The 27,253-nt window shown below is 45.0% G+C and overlaps 1 protein-coding gene across 1 annotated transcript in view; it reads left to right on the forward strand.

Moving 5' to 3' along the window:
• The first annotated feature begins 261 nt into the window (after window positions 1-261).
• itga5 (integrin, alpha 5 (fibronectin receptor, alpha polypeptide)) overlaps window positions 262-27,253 on the forward strand; it is a 30,472-nt gene continuing 3,480 nt past the window's right edge. The window contains exons 1-26 of the mRNA XM_070909722.1: window positions 262-661; window positions 9,294-9,424; window positions 13,121-13,221; window positions 13,765-13,888; window positions 14,117-14,178; window positions 14,272-14,317; window positions 14,409-14,534; window positions 14,626-14,670; window positions 14,936-14,979; window positions 15,208-15,264; window positions 15,893-15,945; window positions 16,132-16,340; window positions 16,874-17,065; window positions 17,153-17,198; window positions 17,646-17,759; window positions 19,113-19,168; window positions 19,581-19,738; window positions 19,898-20,035; window positions 22,485-22,552; window positions 24,042-24,192; window positions 24,314-24,406; window positions 25,072-25,151; window positions 25,297-25,377; window positions 25,482-25,587; window positions 25,959-26,117; window positions 26,745-26,852. Coding sequence (XP_070765823.1) covers window positions 453-661; window positions 9,294-9,424; window positions 13,121-13,221; window positions 13,765-13,888; window positions 14,117-14,178; window positions 14,272-14,317; window positions 14,409-14,534; window positions 14,626-14,670; window positions 14,936-14,979; window positions 15,208-15,264; window positions 15,893-15,945; window positions 16,132-16,340; window positions 16,874-17,065; window positions 17,153-17,198; window positions 17,646-17,759; window positions 19,113-19,168; window positions 19,581-19,738; window positions 19,898-20,035; window positions 22,485-22,552; window positions 24,042-24,192; window positions 24,314-24,406; window positions 25,072-25,151; window positions 25,297-25,377; window positions 25,482-25,587; window positions 25,959-26,117; window positions 26,745-26,852 — 2,757 coding nt within the window. The 5' untranslated portion in view covers window positions 262-452. The remainder of the gene's footprint in view (window positions 662-9,293; window positions 9,425-13,120; window positions 13,222-13,764; window positions 13,889-14,116; window positions 14,179-14,271; window positions 14,318-14,408; window positions 14,535-14,625; window positions 14,671-14,935; window positions 14,980-15,207; window positions 15,265-15,892; window positions 15,946-16,131; window positions 16,341-16,873; window positions 17,066-17,152; window positions 17,199-17,645; window positions 17,760-19,112; window positions 19,169-19,580; window positions 19,739-19,897; window positions 20,036-22,484; window positions 22,553-24,041; window positions 24,193-24,313; window positions 24,407-25,071; window positions 25,152-25,296; window positions 25,378-25,481; window positions 25,588-25,958; window positions 26,118-26,744; window positions 26,853-27,253) is intronic.

The raw sequence follows: 27,253 nt of genomic DNA on the forward strand, positions 1-27,253 counted from the left end.
ACAATCTGAGTGTCACCGATAAGAAAGTCTCTGAACTCAAAAGTGCAAAAGTGACCACGTTTTAACCACATTGGTAAACATACACTTCAAGATATGTTAGTGGATGAGAAGAACCCCCTTCAAGGTTTTTTTTTTTTTAGGGAATCACAGAGCTCCTCCTCTTCCAAACTTTGTCACGGGTGTGGGAACTCCCTGCTCCATGTATCGTGAGTAGGTGAGCAGAGGAGGCGTGGGCCCGGAGAGAGGCAGAGAGAGACGCCGAGCGAGGAGCGAGGGCGCTGAGAGGAGCTGACGGAGCATTAATGACATACTGGCCGGTTAGAGTTACAGGGATGCAGTTTTAGCCATATTCCACCTCTGTTTTCAGGCTTGATCTGCGGACTCAAACGCGCCAAAAGTGGGACAATTTCGCCTTTTAAAACAAACTTTAGTGGATTAATTTATTCTCAGAAATGGGCTTGGAACGATTTCGCGTAAAGACGCCGGGGATAGTGGCCCCTCTCGCCCGCTCACTCCTTTGTATCATCGGGCTATTAGTCACTTTTTCTAAGCCTGTCTGCGAGGCGTTCAACTTGGACGTGGAGAACCCAGCTGTTTACAGCGGACCTAACGGGAGCTACTTCGGATATGCTGTTGACTTTTATTTAGCTGATTCTTCGAGGTGAGTTTCTTTAACACATACATTCTTTATTTTTCCATTTTTAATGTAAAAAGTAGAAGAGGTTGCTTTACAGCAAGTTCCAGTACAAAGTCTGAAACATTTGTTTATCATTTAATCTGGGCACTTCTTCAAAATTGTACACAAATGTGTTGCGTGCAAACTTTCCACTGGACTTTTGTTGCCAAACTTCAGAACATGTACAGCCCCCCCTCTTGAAGTTGCAGGGCAATTTCCCAATAGGAAATACGAAAGTCATTTTTTTGACGTTGTTTTGTCCCTGACAGTAAATCAGGGCTTTGTGTACATACTGAGATCTCTGGACGCATGCTTTACGCACAGCGCTCGCGCCCTCTGTGTGCACACAACTCACTGTAATTGAATACATTCAGGAAATTGCATTTATGTTCTAAATAACTCCTAGATTAAAGCCCACACAATGCTAATATAAAAGAGTGACTATTTCATCATAAAAAGGAATGAACCCAAACAGAGACCAAAAACCTTTTGGAATCACCCTCAAATCCTAATCTTATTGCCCTACAAAAGTACATTTAATCCTGACCTTTTAATCTGCTCTCCCTTTAAACGCCAGAAAAAGCCTGTTAACTGCAATCACACCTTATTGGCCTGAAATGCTGCTGCTGATTGAGATGCTTAGGCTCAGCAGGGACGTGATCCCTGTGACACCCAGCATGCTGTGACGGTCTCAGCATTCTTCCTTCAGAGACTTTGGCATCAGTCATTTTGAGGGACTTTAACTCATCCATACATGCCTGTGGTCAGGCCTAATTCCCCAGTAGGATGAGGAGAAAATAACAGTGTGGGACATCTTGACTGTCCTAGGAGCATGTTGTCTTTATATCAACTGGGATGCAACAAGAAGCGAGGCATGGGTTAACTAGCTGCCGACAGATCTGCATTTGTGTTGCTACCCATTTTGTACATTTTGGTGAGCCTTGGACCCAACCCTGTAATCGTAATAATCATTAACAAAAGGTTATGCAGCCGCAGTCAAGGTTTCACTCAGACGTAATCAGACTTCCTGGCTGAGTCTGTGTCTGCTGAGCACCAGTGGTGTCTCAGCCCACTGTTCAACCAGCCAGCATGCTGGGATTTGAGAGAGGGCTTTGTGCCGAGTGGGCCGCCAGCAGCAGCTCTGGTTTCCCTGTTTCTCCTCCCCACTTCCCTGGACGGCAGACACTCAGACATGGGGAGATTTCCCCCCTCTTCCCCTGGCCCTCACTGTCTCTTTAAAAGCCTGCTGCTATTGGTCTTCACTTCTCTGCCTGGGAATCAGGGGCTTGAGGAGAGCAGTATGATTTAGGACGTGAGGCTTGAATGCATGGACCCCTCTTCACTCTCCAACATCCCCCTCCTTATTTCCGCCTATGCTGATGTCATTCTGCAGGGCTTTTTAATTCATCCATACCCTAGACCTTCCCCCCACTGTCTAGCCCCTCTCCCCATCATCACTCCTCGTCTCATTAAGTGTGAGACAGAGAAGACGTCATCTTACTGATGACTTAATCTGAACTTTTCTACAGTTGAGACACCATGCTTATGGAGGAGATGAGACAATGGTTTGTACGTGTAGAGCAGGAATAATGTTTAAATGTAGCTTCCTACAACCCAGCGCCCTGTAATTTTCCCGTGGATGATATGTATTCAGAAGTCAGATCAAACAAAAAAAGTCAGAAAGAGCAGCTTTAAGACCGTGAGTCATCGCTTTATCTGCAAACCGCACGTATCTGCCACTTTTCATACACAGTTTCTTAGAAGTTGACACATCAGAACATATCAGTAGAGTCGTGAAACGCGTTATCTCTTGTTTTTGCCGTCACATCATCATCGCCCTCACTTTGGAGACATGGGGAGTGGGGGAGTAGCTGGAATCCCGGGGTGAGGTCACTTGAGGGTTGCACAGGGAGTTTCTTCTTGTCAGGATGAGCTGCTGTGAGCCTGGCTCCGACCTTATGAGTAAAATTGTTGCTGCTTTTGAAAAACGTGTCCATCACTGGTTGGACTACAGCGGTGCATTAGTGAAGTGAGGCCGATGGCAGATATAGATGTAGAGACAAGGGAGGAAGATAGTTCTCCCATCCATAAATGCTCCTGTTCAGGCCTACAACCACAAAGGCTTACTTTCTCCCACTTTGACACTCACGCTTGCTTGACAAAGAGTTATTATATATGCGTGTCTGTCATACCCTTAGGCCTGGTGTAATAAAATTAAGTTTGGACACTGGCAGACGGCCCACCATGGAAGAACGCCTGAGGATAGTGTCTGTGAACTGTGCGTTAAGTCTCTTGTTAGATACACTCAGGAAGGGCGAGAGAATATATGGTTCCCCCTTTGTGTGTTTATGTTATTTTATGTATGCCAGTCCCCACATGCACCCTCCTCTACATCATGGGAAGGACTTCCGAGGACTGACTCTCTCCTCAAACACTTGATAGCCAAACAACAGTCACTGACTCCTCTTTGACTTTCTCCGGTGCCAGGCAGGGATAAGGGAGTGGATCATACTGAGATAGAAGGAGTCAAAGGTCAGGGGCTGTAAATAATAACAGGCCTGTCCTGGAGAGTATGAAAGAACGAGACAGCTTCTGGTGCCTGTCCGCGAGGAAACCTACATTTTAAACACATACTGCCATTAAAAAGCTATGACTAATGATGGAGGACCCACTGATGGAGATAGTAATATGTTCCAGTCCACGCACGTGTTTCAGTGACTTGTCGGTGGTGTGCATTAGCTCACGGATGGTTTGGCCATGACGAGCAAATGCCGAGGTCAGTCGGTCCATGTAGGTCACTCTCCTAGAGTTTACCCTCTCAAAAGGGTTAGAGTTGAACTAATATTGACATTGGACTGCGGTCTCTATGTTTTCTCTGTCTACACTGAGGTCCCTCTCCATATATGATCAGTCTTATTTATGTTATTGTTTTCATTGGTGTCCTTTTCTATGGACCTGTGTCTAAATCAAACCAATAAGTGTTTGAGCTGCAGGAGCACAGCTTGTATATTTGGGCTGCCAAGCTTTTCTTCATCCAGGTTCTCGTTGTTGCGTGCAGACAATGGGGCCCTTTGTCTGACAGCAGAAATTGTTTACTGTTTTCCATTGGATGAGTTTTCACTATGACTCATTTCTTTCTTAATTTATTGGCCTTCTGAAAAGCTGCTTTAATTTTCTGTTGTCAAACTTTATGCACCTACAATAATCAGGCCAGTAGGTTGGGAACATTGGCGTCTGTTGCTGTAAAGGTCAGTCGGGATATACTTAGCATGGCTACACTGTCTGTCTCAAACATAAAGTACCTGTCTAGCTTTTACTGGTCTGTTGGTAAAGGGGGCTTTAAATAATGAGCCTGTGTGCGTTTCACTGGAAAAAGATGTCGGTGTGGATGGTGACGATGTGTTTAAAGGGCCCGTGGAGCCTGCTGTCACGTCTGCTGGGTCGGGAATGCCCCGAGGACGTCATGTCTACTTTGGAATAGAGTTGGCTACTGGTCAGGGTCGTCCTGACTCATACTTTGCTAGATTTAATCTCTGACTGCAAGCAGGCCTGGTTTGTTTTAACCCCAGGTCACTAAATGACTCACATCCATGGTAACTTGATAAAGGCTATCCTTTATATAGCAATAAGGGAATGACGCCAGAGTCCCGCTTGTGCACTATGAAATTCTACTGGCTGAGATTCAAGTCCGCATCAGATCTCATATTTGAGATGGAAATGAGACGTAACCTCTGGCCATCACTGTCTCTGGGTGTGTGCACGTTTGTATGTATGCATGAGTGGGTGAGGCTGGGGTTGGGGTGCACAGACAAAGTGTTTCTACAGCTGCTTTACCCCCCCCCCCCCACCCCCATCCCCACCCCCATCACCATGTTTAATACAACAGCCTCTCTATCCTGAGGTGAGAGGACTGGACCCCCTGACGTGGGCATTGTGGAGAGGTGTGAACCACCAGCAGTTAAACTCCCTGCAGGAGAATTTTAGGGCAGTTGGACTGTGAAAGAGGAGGGAGGGGGTTGTATTTGGGGGTGGGGGTGGGCAACAGTTTGAGCACAAGTCATTTTGATGTTTTTTTAAGTAGCAGAATGTTTGAAATTTCTCACCTGCCACTTGTGAAATGCTTTTTGCATGGTTGGTGGTTCAGCTGCTGGTTTACACACATTAACTGTAAACGCACCCATAAGGATGGTATAATACAATCACAGCATGATGGCTGCTTGCTGAAAGGTCAGAAGTAAAAACCGCAATTGCTAAATCAGCTCGGTGTCGACTTGCTGATTCAGTTACCAGGTTAGTAAATCCTGCACATCATCAAGTCTAAACTATAGATTTCAAATTGCCTTTGGATGTCCACACGTTTTTCCTGTGAGACATTAAACGATATTGTTTGGCTACCATGGCCAGCAGCACTTGTAATTTGCAGGCCACCTGTTGCCCAACGCTATTATCCTTTTGAGGATACCAAGGAAATGGTTTTGTGGTGATAGTGGGATCAGATCTTTGACAGACTGGGCTGTTTATCTGATCAACGCTGGTCGGGTTCAGATCTCAATGGCTCCTTTTCAAGTTCATCCTGGGATGTGGAAATGGCTATAGATTGAAGACATGATTTGCTCCAACCTCCAGGCCTGTAGAGCAACTTCCAGATCCTTTATCTGGTTCTGCGACTTACAGTGCCATCTGACCGTTTACAAAAAAATGTGGCTTCAGCACAGCACAGTAGACTCTCTGTAGTCAGCACACGCCATCCCAGCAGGCACTGCTACTCTCATCATCTTCAGGCTCCTGGACAGCAGCACTGAGAACATGTGTGTATGTGATGTTTGTGTGTGTGTGTGTGTGTGTGTGTGTGTGTGTGTGTGTGAATAGATGATCGTCCATATGGCAGACGCAAGGACTCAAACGGCTTCTGTCTGGCCTTGGCTCTGAGAGGACACAAGACTATTCGTATGGCTCCATGTGGTCTAGAATAAGTCATCACACACTACTTGTGCTTCTCATTTGTCATTTAGCTGATCTCACTCCTAAGGGCCCACGCAGGCTTTGAAATGTCAATATTGCTGGAGTATGACATCATCCAACTATTCATTAATTTGTTGAACATGTCAACTAACTGTCCTTCTCCATATTTCCACTCTCATTGATCCGGGTGTCGTTTAATTATGTTGGTAAAGTGGTTCTTCAGAGTCAAAGGGGTAGAGGTGTTTGTTGTGTTTTGGCTTGCTCCATTTCTCCACTGCTGGAGTGAAGGTCAAGTGCTGCCTCTGGCTCAGATCAGGTCACTGCACTCTAAGTTCCTTTACTGATATGGAACCACTCCAGTGTTTAAGCATGTGTTGATAGCTCAGTGTAAACTCCACGGATCACTGTACATTTTTTTACTTAAGTGTTGCTGAAGGCCACTACCCCCCCGCTCCCTTTGCGTCAGTGCCATAGCGTTCGTCCAGCCGTGTTTATGACTGCAGATGGTGACTGCAGCTGGCAATGGCAGGCTTAACAAATGTGATTGTGATTTTTTTTCCCCTCTTTCTAGCTTAAAGCGGTTATAATAGTGTTCAAGTGACATCAGCTTTGCAGCTGGGGTGAAATACAATTAAATGTGGAATGGGGGGGGGATGTTTGGGCTGAAGGGGTGGGGGGTAACAGAGGAATTTGCCCTCTGAAGACCTCCTTCTGTAACCTCATCATAGGCCTTATTAGCAATGGCTACGCATGATACTGTCGCATCAGCAAGTTCCAGCCCTCTGCATCACCCCTAATTTCTCAACCCCACATAAAATAGTGGTTACAGTCTGGCAATCATGGTGTGGTGACAGATTTTTTTTCTAGAATGTCCTCTGATTGCTTGAGCTTCAAATGAGACAAACCCAGTCCTCGCTTACAGTGAAGCTGTTGTTTACGCATTCCTCACTTGCAGCCTAAATCACAGTAGTTTAATTAATGCTTAATTGTCAGCTGGGTGGTGGAGGTCATTAGTGGCTGCTGTATGGCAGCTGGTGGGGTTGACTATGCTAGACATGGTGAAGCCGCTAATGCTTTTCATCCGCCTCCACTAGGACATTGCTCAAGTCTCTCTCTTGTGAAATGGGTTTGCTATTTGTCCATAGCAACATGAAACAGCCAGATGAGCTGGAGAGGTTTGGATTAATTCCCCAGTCGCCAAAACATTTCAGTGAGCATCACTAAAGACTGGTCATGGCTTTTCAGATGTATCCTGAGCTGTGATCCCTATCAAACCTGTGATGGTGCTGCTTTCAATCTCTCTGTGAACAGTCTTTTGTCTCCATTCACTTTAGCCACAGTGGCTTGGACACAACCCTGATGAGTCTGTCCTTCAGCTGAACAGCTGAGGATCACTCGCCCCCCTGCCAATTACATATATTTGCATACCCATCTTAAGAACCGGTCATACACTCTTGCACTTTCACAAAGGAATTTGTAATGCAGCACTCAGCCGACTGCAGTTAGAGCTTCATTAAATGCTAATGATACAAAAGCTCTACCTTTTCAACACACAGCCAGCAGATAAGGTGTAGGGCGGGGAAATGCCAGTTAAAAACTAGACTGATCCTCGCCAGATAAAGACCCATTAAATGCTAATTCTTCCTCATTTACAGTACTTTCAGATCATTATCAATCTGTGTTTGTGTGTGAATGTATGTCTGCACATCTGCGTGTATCTGTGTAAGGTAGTGAAAACTCGCTTCAGCTGCCAACTTGCTGATTAAAGCACGATCTGCTCGTTTTGTTGTTTCCTGTATTTTTTCCCTTTGAAAAGCTGCCGCGGCCAACTCTGGCTGGACTCTGTTCAGATCTGATTCAACAAAAGATGCTGCAGCTTCCAATTTCCATGGCCTCGTTAGTGCGTTCGTCCATTGGTGTTGATTACAGCATACATGTGCTTGCAGTCAGATTATTTCTACACATAAGGTTTTTGCCATAGAAACACCAGTTGATCTCTGTCCTTCTGTCTGCTCTAAAACTTGTACAGGTAGTCATTCTTGAAGTTAATCTTTTGAAGTTTTTTTCAAACAGATATCTAGGGCTCACAGGGGACGAGCGTGCTGACTTGTAGATGGGCACTGTACTCTGAGTGTGGTCAGCTATTGTTAAATATTTACTGACTGCCGGCATATCTGTGTGTGTGAAAGTTTTGACACAGCGAGAGGGAGATCCTCAGCTGTCTCATCGTGAGAATCCCTGACCAGGAAGCCTCTCTGCGATTTAGATTATTGTACAGGTGGAGCTCTGCTGCTCTACTGGGATATTCTTGTGTTTGCATGTGTAGTCAGAAACTGTTTCTTTCTCTCTCCAAGTTGGACTGATTTGTGTCTTTTTCTGTCTTGCAACATATTGGATATTCTGCTCCACATTTAGAATTGGCATAGTCCTGTATCTCTTCTGAGGTATTAAGACCACAGTAACGGTGTGATATTAAACTCATAACTTCTGCTCTGTGACCTTCCCTTTGTTCCCCCACAGTTGTGTTTTTTTTCAGAACCATAGATGCTGAAATGATTTGAAAGCTTTGTAGTGACCACCAAAACACCATGGCCCACTTCGGTTTTTCCATAAGTCATCCCATAACTTTCTGCATTTTGTCATCTGAGGTAATAGATAGGTTCAGTGGGATTAATTACAGTGGATTACAAGGCCTTGGAATATTGCACGGTTTAACTGCTTTTTGACTCCTGCTGGCTCCCCTGTCTTCCTCTGGACCCGGCTGAGTAGTTACCCTTGGGGCAGGATGCTAAGTTCAACCAAAATGTAAACGTTCATGCACTATTGGAAGATCTGGGGCAGGAAAGGGTGTGCTCTTCCTGTTTTGGAGCCCCCTAGACACCGTCTGGTCTCAATGGTCCCATGCCTCCTTTACCCACATCAATGCCAGCGATCGGATCAAGTGGGTCTAGAATGAGGTAATGGCTAAGCCATCCACTTATCTACTGGGGGATACTGTACTATGTCCAAATCTTGGTTTTCTCCATTAACGTATCATCACTCTCTGTCTTTTCGTCTTCTCTTTCATCTCCGAAGGCTTTCCTACATGTCCTTAGTCCTGGGCCCACCTGTAACCATTCTTTCTATGTCAGTTGAAGTGGTTGGCTGCCCTTGCTGTAGTTGTACAGTGTAGCTCCAAGGACATGGATGTTTAGAGTCACAGCTGAAGAAACAAGAGTGTGACTCCACTTAGCCTGTCTGCTTTCTTGTTTTCCTGTTGAATCTGCCCCACAGGGATGCATGTGTGACCGTGTGAGTGTTTCTCCTTGTGTGTCTGACTGCACAAGGAGTGAATGTGTGTGTGGACATCACATGTGCACATGTCATAGCAGCAGGTTCCCTGGTTGTATGGGACTATGTAAAACAGTGCTGCAACCTGTTAAAATGTTTTGCTTCTGAGTCAATACAGCTCGCTAAGCGCTAAAATGTGCGTACCGCATCGTGTTTAAAGCTGTCGAGTGGGAGGTCTGGAATGCAATCTTTAATTGAGGCCAGGCTAAGAGCTGCAAACCTTGGTTTGGTAAAGAAATTCAGGTTTATAAGGACCTTGTGTTTTGGTAAACTTGTAATATTAGATTTACAGCAAGTTGTGTCTCTTTCTGTCTCTCGTTTGCAGTGCGAGTGTGGTGATAGGAGCTCCTAAGGCCAACACAAGGCAGGTTAACATCACAGAAGGAGGATCCGTCTTCTACTGTCCATGGAGCCTCAGCCAATCAGACTGTCACACCATCGAGTTTGATACTGAAGGTAAGAATTATGATAGAGCTTTTGAGCTGAACTGTGAACTCGCCGCTAAAGACAAATCTTCAACAAATGCTTTTCTAACTTTATGATTTTTATGCAATCTCTGGAAACTGGAGATTAAACTCTTAAAATGGCTGAGGTTTGCTGCTTCTCTGCACACTTTTGAAGCCATCAGAGCATTTCCTTTCTGCTCCTGTTGTCAGCAGCAGTTCTGGATCAGGCGTCAGTGTTCCACTCCACTGAACTGCTGTCGGCTACGTTGGTTCCTGGACGCGGGATGATCCCTTTTTCCTGTTTGTGTCCTTTCTTTGGGGTGTTGAAGAGGTTTTTTAAAGAAACTCCCTTCCTCCAGGTCATGTTTGTGTTGCCTTGCCCCAGGAGCTATTGGGAGATAAGCAACCAATAAACAAATATGTCAGACAAAGAAATGTCCTGTTTGTATGGCAGCAGAAGCAGTAGACACTGCCGGTCCTAACAAAAAGGCTCCAGTTGAGTCAGAATTAAGTAAAGTGGTTTGGGACAACACAAGGAAGTCCGTGAGGTCGTCTAATGAATGGATTCATGTTTCAGTATGTTGACGGAGTACCCCTCAGCCTGTTTGGCACAATGGAGCCATGGCGAAGTGACGAAAGAGACAATCAAAGTAAAAAGACTATGTAGCTTTTAGACTGAACATGTCTTGAAAACACACACAAACAGTATGAATCACGCAGTATATAGAGGGACAGTTACCACTGCACGTTTGGCTTTTTCCCGAGAGATCAAAGCTTAGCATTGTGGGCCAACTTAAATATAGCATCCATAATGCACAATAGGGAGAAATATTCCACTGAGTGTTTCACAAGCCTGTTTTAACAACATTCTTTTATTGGACCCCGCTGCTTGGTACCCTTTGCTCCACTATTTTTGCACTGTTTTTCTTGCAACATGAAATGTGTTGCGCATACAGGGGTGCTGGCTGCAGGCCACAGTGAGTGATGTCATGTGCAAGCAGCGAGGCCTCGCAGTGAAGGTTACTCCCTTGGGTTGTCAGAGAATGTCCTTCGTATTTTTTTAAAGGGCTTTGAAGGAGCTGATCTGAGTGCCAGAGTGCCGGTTCCGACATCTGGATCATGGCACCGTACAGTGGAGGAACATTCAATACATGGACATCTGCATGCAAATGTGGCCATGTCAAACAGCTGTTACTCGGATGACATTTACTGTTGCAATTAATTTACTGTAGCTGTGACTGTTTTCTTTGCCAATCCTGATAATAAAGGCTAGAGCAATAAATTCGATGATCACAGTCTCCACTATGAATTCTTGAATAAAGGAGTGCTGCTACATCGTATTTGATCTTTCACTAGATCGTTGCTAGAAAGTATATTCTTTTAAGGAAGTGGTGTTATAGGTCTCCCTGTCTTTTGGTGTTTTTGAGCTCTGACCTACAGGCCACAGACCCTCTTAATTAGCTTAACTAATTGGGTCAAAGTGGCCAGAGGCCCCCGCCTGTCCACTTCCTCTTCCATTGAGATAAGAGCCTGTGTATGGATCTGAGAGGAGGAGAGGGGAGCGAGGGCAGTAGGAAGGGTGTGAGAGGGCCACATGCAGGATAGGAGGGAGGGTAAGAAGGCCACGGGGAGGGAGGAAAGAGGGAGAAACCAGAGCCCTGTTCCTCCGCTCTGTCCCCCTCTGTTCTCCTGCTGTCGGTACTCCCACAGGGGCAGCTGATGTGATGAGTGAATTTGGCCATTTGTCTTCTACCCAACTGACACACACACACACACACACACACTCACAATGAGAGGCTCTAACCCCACTAATGGCTGTCCTCTCACACACAGTTCAAAGGCGAGAGTAAGACTATGGATGCACTACAGACCCCCACAATCCTCTGCTGGTCCCGGGAGAGACGGGCACCATCCAGCATGTCACCGTGCTAACCGACCTCCCAAGGGAGACTTCGGTCAGATGACATGTTGTGGTCCGTCTCTGGGTTTCCCTCTATCTCCCCTCTGAATCTCCTCTGTTTTCAATGAAAGAGATTTCAGGGAGGTATCATGTGACTCTAGCAGGCTGCCTTCAGTTGCCTTGCAGACAACAAACACAACTTTTCATCACACATGATAGTGACACAGAACTAATGCTATAGCTAATGCTGCCATGTGAGAACTTTACTTTGCCCCTTTAGGCGGTTACATTGATGTGCTTCATCTCCTGGCCAGATAACTGATCACAGTTATGCTGTATGGATTACAAGAGGACTTTTCCACTGCTACTTCTGATTGCCTTGGTAACATGAATCAAACCAACACAGTCACTGTTCAGCTCTTACCTTTCCCTGGTGGCTTTGCATTGGCCTTATCCAAACAAAGACCCCTGAGTTATGAAAATATTTCAGAAAAAGTACCATGCAGCTAAAACAGATTAGTTAGAGTAACAAGCTCATAAGGAGCCGTTTGAAGTGCTGGTCATGTTATTGCCTGTCTGGCTAAAGCACTTCTTTTCACACATAGACTTCTGACCACTTAACACACTGGGGGCAGGGCTGGCTGCTGTAGACCCTGATGAATAACCATACGCAGAAAAGCCCAGTGATGGAGATTAAGCAGAAATACAGTTGGGTTATTAAAAAACTATAATCTCTCTGATTAACGTTTGGGTGAGGGTAAGCAGCACTCCCTGAAAGCAAAGGGCTGTATAGACATGGAGACTTGGCGAGATAGTGTAAGAAAAATGAATAGGAAGATGGAGATAATATTGAAAATGAAAACAGAAAGAGAGACAGAAGTGTGTGCCTAAACAGAGATGACTGAGAGGTTGCTATGAGGAAGCCGGGCCAGTGTGTGTATGTTTTCCTTGGACCTCAGCCCCCTCGCTGTTTCCACAAAGACACGGAGCAGCTCCAGGCTGCCGAGTTGGCTGGGAAGAAAGTCTAGGGGCGGACAGGCATGGATAGAGAGGCCTGACGCACAGCCTGCTTTCTTCACATCCACATAGGTCATCATCTCTTGCGTTATCTATCTGTCCTCAGTCCCTAAGAGATGGTGCTCTGCCCTTTTGCAACATGCCTGTGGTTTGATGAAGTTTACAGGGGAAATGTGTCTGTAGGACTGCAAAAGGTTAAGGTGGAGTGATTTCTACGAACTGCTTAGGTTGCTCTTGATCTCACATTTGCACTTTCCTTATATATCATACTATGAATTGCCAGCCCTCAGTGTATGAGCTATATGGTAGTGATGCGACTTCCTTGTCTAATCAATTTGTTTGCATTTCATTCTATATTGCAGCACAGATGTAACATCTGTCTTCCAATAAAGTGGTGTTTAAACCTGACTCCCCAGACCATCTGTCATGTCACCTGCTGCTGTCAAAGCGTTGAAGTGGGAGATCAGCATTAGTGGCCAGGTGGTCAAACAGAGCAAAGGGTCAGTGGGGTTAAGCTTGGCCAGTCCAGTCCAAACCCGACCAAGCTAAGAGAACTTCTATCACCTTAACAGTGACAGAGAGAAAAATCATTCATGTCAAATTCTCACCCTGATTGTCTTTACATGAAAAATGGTGTAACTGGAGTCTTTCTGCTTTCTGCCAATTGTCCAGATGTTTTTAAGGGCCTGGGAAGGGAAGGCAGAATTAGGATACTCAAGGACCAACTGAAAGGATGCATGTTTTGTCATAATGCTGTTACTCAGTGTCATTTTCCTGTGTTTTTCCCAGGGGATCGCACCGTCTTGCTCAATGACACAGAACATCAGGTTGATTTCAAGTCCCACCAATGGTTCGGCGCCACTGTGCGCTCTCACGGCGACACAATTCTGGTAAGATGACCCCCCTTAGAGATGAATTTGGGGGTGGGAGACAGACTAGAGTTTCAGCCTTGGTGCTCTGTTATGATTGGGCCTTTCAATGGAGCCTGGTCTGATCACGCGTCTCTGAGAAACTCTCTACTGCGAGTGATGTCTCACTCTGATGTCATGGGGGGATGTGTATGTTCTTTGTTAGAAATTTGTCTCCCAGATTACTGTCCATTAAGTTGTTGTCATTCAGGTCCAATTTTCACCTCCAGTCTCGACACACTGTAAAGTAATGTTTTGTGCCCCCCTCCCCTCCCCACCCCGTGACATCAAAGTTGAGACGTCTCTTGTTTGGTCTGATACTAAGGGTTATGACCTGGGTTGAGTTACCCTGCTCCAGATGTACCGCTGACCTCAGCCTGGGTCTCCTTTTGAGTTTACCAGGGTGTTGTTGCAACTGGAAAAATATCTCCCACCTAAAAGCTCACCCCATTCATCACCACATCTCCTCCCTCCCCCTTTTCCTCCCCACCAATTCCCATCTCTCTCCACCTCCTCTCTACACAGGCTTGCGCCCCTCTTTACTCCTGGAGGACTGAAAAGGATATCCCACGTTCTGACGCCACAGGAACCTGCTACCTCTCAGCCCATAATTTCACCAAATTTGTTGAGTATGCTCCCTGCCGCACAGGTAACTGTCACTTCTCTTCAAATCTGACAGTGACGTTAACATTGATATTATCTTGTTATGACAACTGTCTTCTATGTGGGAGTTAGATAAGTGAAAATGTCTTTCTTCATGATTTTCATTGAATATTATTTGTTGATGCAATGTTATGCCTTGAAACAAGAAGCTCTGGAATATTGAATATTACCTCGAATAATTTATGACGCACTACTCCCCTCCTGTGTGTTTCAGAGATCAGTGATGCGGTGGGACAAGGCTACTGTCAGGGAGGATTTAGCGCTGACTTCACAACGGTAATAACTATGTTCCTGTTAGTGAACAACCAGAGATTTCTGAGATAATGTTTTCCTTTTTCATTGTAGTAATTCGCAGATTTTATCTTTCAGGATGGCAAAGTGGTACTGGGAGGGCCAGGCAGCTACTTCTGGCAAGGTATGTAGGTCATACCAACCAATCAACCACTTGAAAATCATAAAAACCAAGCCTCAAGTTTATTTTTCATTTCTCTTTGATCTTACTTTAGGTCAGGTGATCTCTGCAGCTAAGGAGGATATTATCAAAGCGTACTACCCAGGCTATTTTATGCAGTCTGTGGAGAGCCAGATCCAGACCAAACAGGTCCAGGCTCAACATGATGACAGCTACCAAGGTAAGAGAGGCTAATATTATCACATTCACACGTATCTTCGTTTTTTTGCCACAGTGCAAGCTGAGGCTGATGTCTGTACTCTTGCTTACAGGCTATTCTATTGCTGTTGGGGAATTCAGTGGTGATCAAGTGGAAGGTAAGTCAAGACAATAGGGTATGTACCCACGTGGCCAATGTTAGATGAGGCGTGCAGGATGTAAAAAGCATATGGGCAGTCACATAGCAATTCAAATATTACAGCTGAAGTGAACAAGAACATAAACTGAAGTCAGCTACAATATTTTACATGATTATTGAGCTGGAGACGTCGTCAATACTGGAATTCTCGTTTCCTCCTGCTGGGCTTGACCTGTATATTTTCCCTCCTAAATCTTTGCTTCATCTCTCTGTGCACCTCTCAGATTTTGTGGCTGGTGTTCCAAAAGGACTCATGCTTTATGGTTCGGTAAGAAGGCTTAATCATCACTCTCACTTTGGCTCTCATTTTGGTGTTTTTAGAAAGGGAGGCCTGGGCTTTAGACTTGGAACTGACACAGGAAAGTAAAAGAAAGAAAACAGCCATAGTGATATTGTCACAGTGGGAATTATTTTTGCAGTGAATTCCGTACCAGAGACTTTGCTTATATTAGACCATATAAAAAGACGTTCACCATATGTGGCTGCTGTGTTGCAGGTGTCTGTTCTGAATGGTACAGATCTGAAGGCCATGATTAACTACACTGGCGAGCAGGTGAGTCAGAGCTCCTATCTCCACACTCTACAGAAAGCTCCTTCATGCTCCACTTCCTCTGTGTTTTCATTGCTCGGCTCCTCATGAGAGCTCCTAATTTGTTGAGTCAGTGTAAGCAAAAATAATTTCCTTTACAACGTTCTGTTTACTAGATTTTGGTCTCTTTCGTGGTTTGCTGTAAAGCTTGATTATTGAGGGGAAAGTGCAGTGGCAATTTGTGCAAATGGTTCTGGGAATAGAAAAGCACTGAGCTCGTTTTAAACAGTGATGATTGACTCAGCTGAATAAATAAAATTAATAAAAAGTGAATTTGCTTACTGTCTGGCAATTCAGACTGCTTCTACAATGTGTGTGCTTTTTAGACTAAGGTGCATGACAGAAAATTCAGAAAATGAAACTGGCCTGGAGCAGAAACAGGACTAAACTGGGCCGAACCTGTAAAATCCATCAAGCCTTCATGTTTCCTTCAAGCCTCTCTCTTTTCTAGTAATGCAGAAAGCAAGTCTGAAGTTTGCAGTAGCGTGGCTGTTTTGTTTTATTGAAGAACAAACCAGATCTTGATGATGTTAATGCTTTTTGACGATGAGATTTTCATTGGCCGAAATCATGGAAACACTTTTATTTACAGATGGGATCATATTTTGGCCATGCTGTGGCAACAACTGACATCAACGGTGATGGGTGAGTAGCAGCCTTGTCCCTGTCTGTTTTTCTCACCCTCCCGGTCTTCCTCTGTCCTCTGTTTCGCTCTTTCCCGCTAGATAATAAGCTGGCAGAATCTATATTGGACGCCACCAACAACCCATTACAGGCGTCTATGTGTCTGAGCTTAAATTGGTTTGTGTGATTTTCCTTTCTTGTCTGCAGGATGGCTGACCTGCTGGTGGGGGCTCCCATGTTCATGGTCCGGGGATCTGATGGGCGTCTGGAAGAGATGGGCCGGGTGTATGTTTACCTACAACGTGGCCCCCTTAACCTGGAGCTCCGCCTACCTCACCTGACAGGCACCCAGGTGTTTGGGAGATTTGGCAGCACCATTGCACCATTGGGAGATCTGAACCAGGATGGTTTCAATGGTAAGAATGGGGATTGTAGTAGCGGGACTGATGGAATTTGTTTAAATTAGCTAGCATCGTGATTTATTTTTGTTTCCACATCTTACCCGCATGAAAATGAAATTTAAAGTGAGGAGTATGAGTGCAAAATGTCTGTTGGTTGGTTGGTAGATCCAGCACCTTGGTCCAGACTATTGGCTGTATTGCCTTGAAATTTTGTCCATTTGATGTCATGGTCCCAAAAGTATGAAGCTCTGACTTTTCCTCTAGCCCGTCATTAATTTGCTAAAAATTTGGTTTATGACCAAATACCAACAAAACTAATGACTAATGATTAGCCTCAGCTGTACTTTGTGCTTACTGCTAATTAGCAAACATTAGCATTTTGCTCAAGTATAGCCTCACAGAACCACTGGCTGTAGACGTTGTAGTTACTAGACCTTAGTTGTTACTAAAAGGCCTTATAATATTAGCTTCTTTCTCTGTTAGCCCCCTTTCACAGGGCTACTGTGGCTACAGTCAAAATATTTTTCCTGACTTTTTCCCTTTGGTAGATGTGGCTATCAGCTGTCCGTTTGGAGGGGACGATCGGCAGGGACTGGTCTACATCTACAATGGATACTCAGAAGGTCTCAGGGAAAAGCCATCTCAGGTGATCACTGGCCAGTGGGCTGCTGGGACTATTCCTGCCAGCTTTGGATTTGCCCTCAGAGGTGCTAAGGACCTGGACATGAATGGATACCCAGGTGAGTGAGGCTCGACGCAATGACCATCATTATCTTTTTTTTTATCTTTTTAGTATGTTTTCTAATTCTGTTCCTTTATTTCCTCAGATCTCATTGTTGGTGCCTTTGGTGTTGATAAGGCAGTTCTGTATAGGTATGTTGTTTTGAATGAAACCATATCTAATCATGCAGTCTGTTTGTTTAAAGGAATGGTTTGACATTGTGGGAAATGTGCCTATTCACATATTTGATAATGCTCATGTCTACACTAAATATGAAGCTACCAGCACTACCAAAGCTCCCCATAATTTACAGGTTATATATTGTTTGTTTAATCTGTACAAAAACAGATTGCTGGTAGGCAGATTTTTTAACTTTGGACAAAGCTAACTAGCGTTTTCCCTCTGTTTCTAGTCTTTATGCTAAGCTAACTGTCTCCTTAATGGACAGATATGAGAGTGGTATCGATCTTCTCCTTTAACTCTCAGCAGGCAAATAAGCATATTTCCCAAAATGTCGAGCTATTCTTCAAGGCAGTAAAAGTGGAAATTTAATCTTTGATGACTAAGTCTTCAATCTGCATTGTTTTTGTTACCCACAGATCCCGCCCAATAGTTAACACCAGTGCCTCTCTGACCGTTTACCCCACCATGATCAACCCTGAAGAGAAGAACTGCATGGTCACAAATGGAAACACCACCATTCCTGTTTCCTGGTGAGTGTTCAGCTTGTCCAGTACCAACACTCCTGCTTCCTGTGACTCAGGCTTCAGTGCTGCTCTGTTGGTATTTGTTTGACCCAACTGCAAAAAGATGGGCTTCCCCATGTCCCCCCACATGCATAAACACTTTTATCCTGGCAGGAAGCTCTGATAAGGAATATCCTGTCCATCAGCAGTCACGGTATTAATTTGTACCGGGGGCTGCTCTTATCTGACCTATTTTCAAAATGTCTTCATATCACACTGTTTCTGTTGAGGAGCAGAGAAATAACATGCTGAATAGCAGCTTTGTCTGCCGTTTTTGGCCTCCTCCAAATTTGCACACTATTCAGTTCCAGAAAAGGGGAGCGGAAACAGACGACGGTTGCTCGCTGCTCGACATGGTTGACACTGCGCTCATGTGTCTGCTTTTCCCCCCTTTCCAGATCCTGATCCATAAAGGAAACTCTTGTATACACATGTGTCTTGATTATGCTACGTTGCCTGGTGATGAGGAGTTTTTGGTGGGGGTGAAAGGAGAGCACAAGGGATAATGGGAGGGAGGGTGGGAGGGGAGGGCTTGGAAGGTTTCTGCTGTTGCTTTGAATGAGATATTGTTTGGTGGTGGAGCACAGCTGGGAAACATCAGGACACGTAGACTCCCGTGAGCGTGCGCACACAGTCATGCAGAAACAGGCAGACACAGGAGCACATACATGAAGTTATTACTACTCCTCGAAAGAAGTCCTTCTACCCTATGTGTCTTTCTGTCTCATTTTTCACCTCTCTTCCCTTTCCTGTGTTTTTTTTTTCAACAGGCTCTCCCTTTTTCCGTTCTCACTTCTTCCAGTTTTTGCTCTGTGCCTCTTGTGTGGGTTTACTAGTAAAAGGATTGGGGGTTTTGGGGTTGCAGACTTTTGGACAGCAGCAGCGTGTTGTGCGGCTGATGTCATGGGAGAGAGCTACAGGCTTATATAGACAGCCATTGACTGGTCAGCGTTGAAACCCGAGTCGTTGCCCAATTTCACCCTTCTTAACTCTGCTATACCTCTGAGTGTGGGGGGGCTGTGGGTGGAAAAAGGAGACGCACCGATTTATCAGCTTGGCTGACGAAAGTGTTCAGATGCCAGTATGTCTCCAAACATTTGGCATTTTTTTCATATTATTCATTGTATTCCCATTACGACTGGTGCCTTGTAATGTGAACCATGTACGGAGCTGACACAAGAAAAGTGGGCCATGAGAGAAAGTGAGAGAACAAGTGAGGGCAAATGGGGTGTCTTGTGTGTACAGTATATTTATACTGAATCTCTGCCATAAATGAACATGCTTCCCTCATCATGTCCTTGTCCCTTCCGTCCAAAACAGTGTCAACCTGAGTTTCTGCATATCTGCTGATGGGAAGCACCTACCAGGCATTCTAGGTGAGCCAATTTTCCACATCTGCATTTTATTACAAGTAAGGAAACTGTCAAATAGCCACCAATAGTAATGTTTTAAATCCATAACAGTCTGTAGGTTAGTAAGTGTTTTGACAGGTGATTTTGTTATGACAAAAAAGGAGTGCAGTGTGCCAGATATCTTCTGTGATCCACCTTTTAATGATCAGACCTCTTCTGTGCTCCGTCCCCTTTACTATCAACCCCTACTTATTATCTCTAATTATTCCTTCCTTTATACACAAGTGTTCACCGTGCCATTAACTTTAAGTCACATTGACTACATTGTGTGTGCTTCAGAGTATTTATGGAGGTCGTTTTTAAACCTGTCATTACGTGACTCAAGAACATTCATCATGCCATGAATGCTCATTTGTGTGTGTGTTACGTGTTCCAGATTTCCAGGTGGAGCTGCAGCTTGATAGTCATAAGCACAAGCAGAAAGGGGCAGTGAAGAGGGCTTTGTTCTTGGACTCCCAGCAGCCATTGCTCCAGAGGAGTGTGACTGTGAGCCATGGCGAGCGTATATGCAACCACACCAAGATCTACCTAAGGGTATGCCCTTTTTCTCACTAAAAACATCTATGATTGTGATTATTAACGCTGTGATTTAAGTCTATGCAATAGTCATAATCACTGGCAAAAAATGTGAATGTAGGGTTTCTAAACAGCAGTAGCTGACAAAAACCCTGGTATGTTTTTCTTTGACTGCAGGATGAGAAAGACTTCAGGGATAAACTCTCCTCCATTTATGTGGCCTTGAACTTCAGCTTGGATCCAAAAGCTGCAGCTGACTCCCACGGCCTGCGGCCCATCCTCAACTATCAGACCACCAACGTAATTGAGCAGAAGGTACTTTGACGTGCTCTATACTTCCCCAATCTTCCATTCAGCATCCATGTATGGTTCTTAAATTGCTTAGGCTCATTCTCTCTGAGCTGATATCCACCACACTGAGTAATCATTCCCTGTATCACCAGCCAGCTACTCAATTACTTTCTCCTGTCCTTGATGAAAGAGTCTGCTCTTTTTAATGTAAATTCGAAACTACTCTGCTGGGAAGAGGTCCAAGGTGTCTGGGAAGCTGTTTTCAAAATGAAAATGTGAGGCATATGTACAGTGGAGTGTTTCCCTGTCCCAGCAGGAATTGTTCTCAGCCTGCTTGGCTGCCTAACGGTACATAGGTGACTCGTTCCAGAAGGTTGGTAGATATTTCAGGGTGGGGCGCAGCCAGGGTATTCGCCCATCTGGTTGAAATCTCTTGGCATATTACCAGTTTTCCTCTGGCAGTGAGAAGAGTTTGGCTCAACATGTGGGCATCCTTTCAGCTGTGGCACAGCATGCACCATATGTGAGTTCAGCAGCAGTCAGTCGGAGCATTTGGGGAACGGCAATCAGCGTAGTTTTATCTCCCCCCTCCTTCTCCATTTCTCTCTCTATCCCGGTGCGTTTCTATCTTTTTCCTGTTGGATCAGGACTGAACCCTGTCATTGATGTCCTTCCTAGATATCAAAAGATATCAAAGCTGTCGGGCCTCCAACAGATGTGGTCTATTGCTGAACCACGACCTTGAGACAAGCCTGAGCTAAGATATCAGCCTTAAACCTGAAAAAGCCCTTTTTTGCCAAACACCCAAAGAGGGCAAACCTGATCTGTGTCTATGTGTGTAAAGGGGGAGTGGGAGTAGTGTCAGACTGCCAACACGTTTCATTAATCTTGCTTTAGACTGTGTGAATTTGAAAGTGTATAAACAGTGAAGGGTGACTATTATACCGCAGCCTCGGCCTTGATCAGACACACGATGCCCTATTGATTTCCACATATGCTTTGAGAATGTGTGGCCATGTAACATTTCATTGACTCGGCCAAGTTCTTACTCTCTTCAAGCTGGAGTGAGAATGAGAGATGGTTGATGTGCTCGGCACAGTTTCACTCTCTCTCTAATCTTAACATATTCCATATGTTTCTATGAAGAGTTATGACACTGTGATGCATCTATTAATTGCTTTCATTCTCAGATCTTGTATGAAGGCGTACGTGGAAAAACCGGAAAGGATCCCAGTTGTTGTCACCTTTTTTTAGAACTTGGAAACGACTGAAATTGTGCATCAATGCCCTCTTTGTTCTGAAAATAATAACATCTGATCAAATTAGTGTGAATTAGATTAATGGGCTCCGCTCATTTAGTCAAGGTTAGCGTTTTTATTTCACTGCATGATGCTTGCCCTCATTATGTCACATGCTGAGGTCAGTGTTGTTGTTGTTGTTTGACTACAGTGATGGGCCTACAAATGTCGCTTCCCTGCCCTACACAGACATACAAACCAGGGTGCACATGTGGCCAAGTTAGCATGGCGGTTACCACGGTGTCCTTAATTAGAGCCCCTGGATGGTGTAATGACAAGGGGGGCGCTTGGCTCTCTCTAATCTCCTCCTCCATTTCTATTTATTATCCTCATCGTCATGAGCATCATCACACTGTCAGAGTCGCAGCGGGATGCAATTTAGCAATCCGCAGGGCTTTCCCCGCCACACGTTCAGCGGTCATCCACTTATCCAGCAGTGTTTCTGGTCCTTTGTTGTCGTTCCCTCCACTGTAATCTCTGAACCCCCACTTCTGCTTTTCAGGTCAACAGAGATATCCTATGTCTCAGTGTGTTCCTCTAGGCTGTTCCTCCCTCTCCATATGATCATGCACTGCTGTGGTTCGCTGGGTGGCGTAGCGTGTGGTGAAAGCGCGGTGTGCCACATGGTGCTGTGATGTGGGACGCTGGTGAGAGCTGGGAGCTGGCAGCAGCTTTGTGCTCAGCTCCACAGGAGTATCTCCTCTGGCACGGTCTCTGGGCTGGACTTTTCCTCCGTTCATCATTTCCTTCTCTATTACGTCGCAAACAGAAAGCATGTGTGTGTGTACAGGGACAGCTGGTTCAGGGGAGTGCGTCTGTGCCTGTCATGACCTCACTGAGTCAGTCATCGTCCCTCGGAGCCACAACATTGTTTGTAACTGTCTGATGGGCAGTGATGATGTCTTGTAGATAAGAGGGGCTGCAGTGCAGGTGTGTGTGTATGTGTGTGTTGGATGGTGGTCGGGAGGCAGGGGAGGAATGTATGAGTCATACCACATGTCGCATCTTGCTGCACTCATCCTGTTGTCTCCCATAAACAGATATTTGATTTATCTTGTGTGCCTAATTCTCTTCACCTGTAAAAGAAGAGTGTTTTTAGTCAGAACCTATTGTATGATCATCATGGTCTGCAGCCCCCATTAAAACTTTTATCACCCCCAATGTGTATCTTTCAGGCTCAGATTCTGTTGGACTGTGGAGAGGACAACATCTGTGTTCCTGACTTGAAGCTGGCAGTCCACGGGTGAGTCTGTTCATTTCCTATTATATATTTCTAAAAAATCCCAGAGCATGTGGATTTCAGGAAATATACTTGAATGCACTGGATAATACATGGTAAACTGTGAACAGGATCACTGAACTCTTCACCTCCGCTCTGCAAATGGGACCTTGGATTTGAGTGCGAAAGCCTAAATACAGCAGTTTTTGTTGTTCCGCTGCTTTGTTTAGTTTAGCATACCAGAGAGGGACTGTTAATAGCCGCAGTGTTGCAGTAGAGTAGAGGTACACCGTCCTCTGAAAACAGGAAGCAGCTCTGCTCTACAGGTGCTATGACAAACATTTAACGGGAAAAGACAGGAGAGATGAAAGGGATCTGTTTGGAAAGTATCATAGCTGTGTGCCAGAGTCCCAACCTCCTGCTTCTGAAGCCGTCAGGAGCACCCTGCCAGCCACACTTTGATTCACGAAATCTGTTAGCATTTTTCTCAGAAATAACAGCCTCCCTGATACTCCCTTCTCTGCTCTGTCATTTTGATTTCACATTCCTATATTTATCTACCATCTGCCCCCATTTTTTTCAATGTATGGCTGATCCATCACATATGGAACAACCTGCGTTGAGCGCGTGTTAAAGCTGCGCTCCGTCCAAGTGCAACCCCAGAAATTGAGCCGTAGAAAGTGTGATTAGTGCAATTAGAATAATAGCTTGATGTTTTTGTCTGGTCTGCTGTAAATTAAGAAAGCCTAATAGCAGTTAGAGGGGTTGACGGGATGGCCATGATTTAGTGGAATTTCAGAAAAAAACAGTATCCGTCATTCCTGCAGTGTTGTTTCTTCTATTGCACTGCCAAAGCACATAACCTGTTAGACCAAAGGTCCCTCAGGGAAGCTTTAAGGTTTTGTGGAGTTTTCTAATTTTGAGCTTTTGTTTGATTTAAAAAGTGCAATGCCAGTTTGAATCAGACTTCGGTTGACTCGCAGGCCGGCAGAGGATCAGCTTCAGAAATCTTCTCTCTCTCGCTCTCCTGCACTGCTTTATGAGAGCGGGCTGTAATTAAAAGCGTCTGTGTGGCCCTCCATATGGAACTTCTCATTGTTCTTAGCTGTGGAGGGAGTGAGAGGATGCAAGGAAGGGGGGAGGTGTTTTACAATCCTACGCTCTGTTATACAGCATGTATGACTTTATTACCACATTGGAAAAGTTTTCATTTAAAGGGGTGGGGGGGGCTGGGGGTTTGTGTGATGAATCTAATTGATGTTTTTCTGTAGCCAGGCACTAAAGAAAATAGATATGCCAAGCGCAAAGCCTGACAATTTATTAGTTTCATTAAAGCAACAGCAATTTATTGCCCACTCCACTGCCAGAAAACACAAACAAAGAATGTCATTGTTTACTCGTAACAGTGTAACACAGCTCGATCCATGTTTATTTGTCTGAGGAGTCCTGACACCATTTAACCTGACCGTTGACCCTATTAGTAATCACTTTTTTCCTTTGGTTGGGTCCTCAGGAACAGGAAGGAAGTCTACCTGGGTGATGACAACTCGCTGACCTTGACTTTCAACGCCAGGAATGAGGGGGAGGGAGGGGCATACGAGGCAGAGCTGTATGTGGTGCTGCCCCCCGAAGCTGACTACAGCGGTATCGCCCGCAATAATGAGGTGACTACAAATGCAAAACACAGTGAAAACCCTCAACTTCCTGCAACTAATATGCCTCTCGGGACATGATTGATGACTGTCCTTTGCTGTGGTTTGACCAATATGTCCTCTTGTCTTTCAGAGCCTGACCCAGCTGACCTGCAGCTATGAGACGGAGAACCAGACCCGATACCTCAGCTGTGATTTGGGCAACCCGATGAAGTCTGGTACCAGTGTAAGGACACAACTGTCTTTTGGCAGTTTCTTCCCCCTTTAGCTGGTGTTGTAGGATACGGCGCTGCATCTGAAGTGTATTTGATAGCAGAAAACAGTTGACACGACATCGCAATTTCCTGCTCTTTGTTGGAAAAAGTTGTATGCCATCCCCAGTTTGGGTGTGAACAGCTCAGGAAAAGCCAGTATGTGTTAGGAAATGTTGTGACAGGAAGTACAGACTGTGCCCTCAGCTCCCTGCTGGGTAGAGTTCCCCTTTTTAATGATGGAGTCACATTGCAGAGGAAGACCGTCAACTACATGTTAACTAGAAGAGATTGACAGACCGACATTTTAAAACCAGTTTGTTGTCGTAGAATCTGCTCACTTGTTTTTTTTGGATGGTCTCAGACTGTAGCAGTATTGATCTGATGTGAATGAGAGGTAGCTCATTAAAAGGTAGATGCAGAGAGACCTAATGTGCCAGTTTGTGTGGAAAACAAATCTGATGTGAAATTATAAATAAAGGAACTCTCAGCCACATTTTGGACCTCCCCACATGTTATGCATCTGCTTGCTGGACAGACAAGGAGTTCACAGACACAACAAAAACATCCTGTTAGGTAGTAATGGAATAATAATAATTATGATGATGATGACTAATATGTTGGATCTTCCTCTTTGCAGCTGTGGGCAGGTCTTCGCTTCACAGTGCCACGGCTGAAGGATACACACAAAACTGTTCAGTTTGAGCTGCAGATTCGCAGGTACAACTTGATGTCCACATGCAACAGAGACGCTAACAGTTCATAGTTCATGTGTCGATTCAGGTTGAGTAGAGTTGATCCCCACAGCTCTCGAATGACGTCAGCTAATCAGAATCTTTTTTTCTCCTTCTCTCTGTTTCCACAGTAAAAATGAGAATAATTCCCACAGTGAGGTTGTGCCGTACAAGCTGGAGGTGGTTGTTCAGGCTGATGTCATTCTGCAAGGGTGAGTTGAGTGTTAGGATTCCCTCATTTGAACTTTTAGAATTTCATTAACTCTCTGATGCCTCCCGACACATGTTCTCACACCCCCACTTCTTTTTTTTTTAGTGTGTCTCGACCAGATAAGGTCTTCTTCCCGCCGGCCAACTGGAAGGTGACCAAAAGCTATGGGGTGGAGCAGGACGTTGGGCCTGCGGTGGAACACATCTATGAGGTAATCAGCCATATTCTTAACTGTGCAGACTCACTGGGGGCTGAGCAGATTGGGTTGGAAAGCAGATCCTGCTGTTTATAAAGCAAGTCGACTTTCCAGGGCAGCAATGAAGCAACACCAAAGAAAACGTACTCCAGATTAAAGTGTGATTTATTCTCATGCTGTGCCGATCCACTTTCACTTGGGTGAGATGTAACAGTGCTCTACTTTAGGTGACCTATTTGTAGATTAAGAAAATAGGTCAAATATGAAAGTTTCAGCATGGGAAAAAAATCTCCCAGCTTCGACTAAAACATGAAACGATCAAGCTGCTCAAGAAGTTTTCTAATGCTTCACATACTAATGTTTCCTATTTCATTTCCTCTTTCCAGCTGGTGAACAACGGGCCCAGCCGGATCAGCCACACCCTACTTGAGCTGCGCTGCCCCCTCAGTGTCCAGGGTCACAATCTCCTTTACCCCCTGGAGTTCTCCACAGAAGGCCCCATCAACTGCACCTCCGACAAAAACATGAACCACCTACGCCTCAAAGTAAGTGTCTCGCATGCAGATGCACACCTCTCAGGGTCAAATGAGGCAAAATCAGACGAGTGAACATCTCCCACTGATTCCCAGTCAGATGTATGATTAACAGTTGGGTCCTCCCGTTGGTTGGCCCACACCCACCTCCTCCTCCCAGCTTCTCAGCCCCACCCAGGACACTTACCCCGCCACTGCTTTGAAGTTCCAGCTCTTCCCTATGCTCAGCACAGCTTGATGAACCACCTCACCCACCCAGCAATACACTCAGTCATCTTCACATCCAGCGACGCGCCTCCTCATACCAAGTTATAGCTTTGGGATGTCGTGGGCAAAACATTTCAGTGCAGTTGTTTGTGTTTATGTTTGACAGATGTTGATCAGGGTTGTGAGTGGTCATCTGTCAAAGCTGTGATCTAATGTTTTTTTTCCTCCCTGGTGAATTGCTAAGTTGTATTTCCACGGGAATCCATGTAAAGTAGAGCTCACATGCTTATGATTAATGACAAAAAGCCACAAGGCCATGCTAACATTAGGCCTTATATTGACAGAAAGGGTGGTGTGCTCTTCTGCCTGATGAGGTCAGTGTCAGTGTCTAATGGGTGGTGTGTGTGTGTGTGTGCTCTCTCTTCCTTTTAGCTCCAGCACACATCCACAGAACCACCTATCCTGGCGCTGAAGGCACATGAGCACCATGTCGAGAGGAGGGACGTCCACAAGAATCAACTTGCACATTTGACTAATCTGGTAAGATGCTTAAAGGGGAATTGTCACATTCTATAAATCCAACATGTTGTATGCATGGATGAACACCATCAGGCCAAAAGGTGGAGTCTAATGTAATAGGTGACTTGAAAGTGAGGGAATGAGGAGCTTGAGTTTACAGTTAAGGGTAAATGCGGTTATGTGGTTAAAACTGTTTGTGTGTCACTTTTTGTGAACAAAAAAAACCCAAACATCCGATGTTTAAACAATATATTGTGCTGCATTGCGTTACGTTAAGTGTGCAGGTCTGGATCTATTTTGGTGACACTGGCCCTGATCTTATATGAGGCTCCTGGGATTGGGTAATTAGGTTATGATGTCGTTAAAAGGGAGGGGTCAGAGGGCACAGGCTTGTCCCGTTGTGGTGATTAACATTAACATTA

Source organism: Enoplosus armatus, chromosome 8 (genome assembly GCF_043641665.1).
Source record: "Enoplosus armatus isolate fEnoArm2 chromosome 8, fEnoArm2.hap1, whole genome shotgun sequence".
Taxonomy (NCBI): Eukaryota; Metazoa; Chordata; class Actinopteri; order Centrarchiformes; family Enoplosidae; genus Enoplosus; species Enoplosus armatus.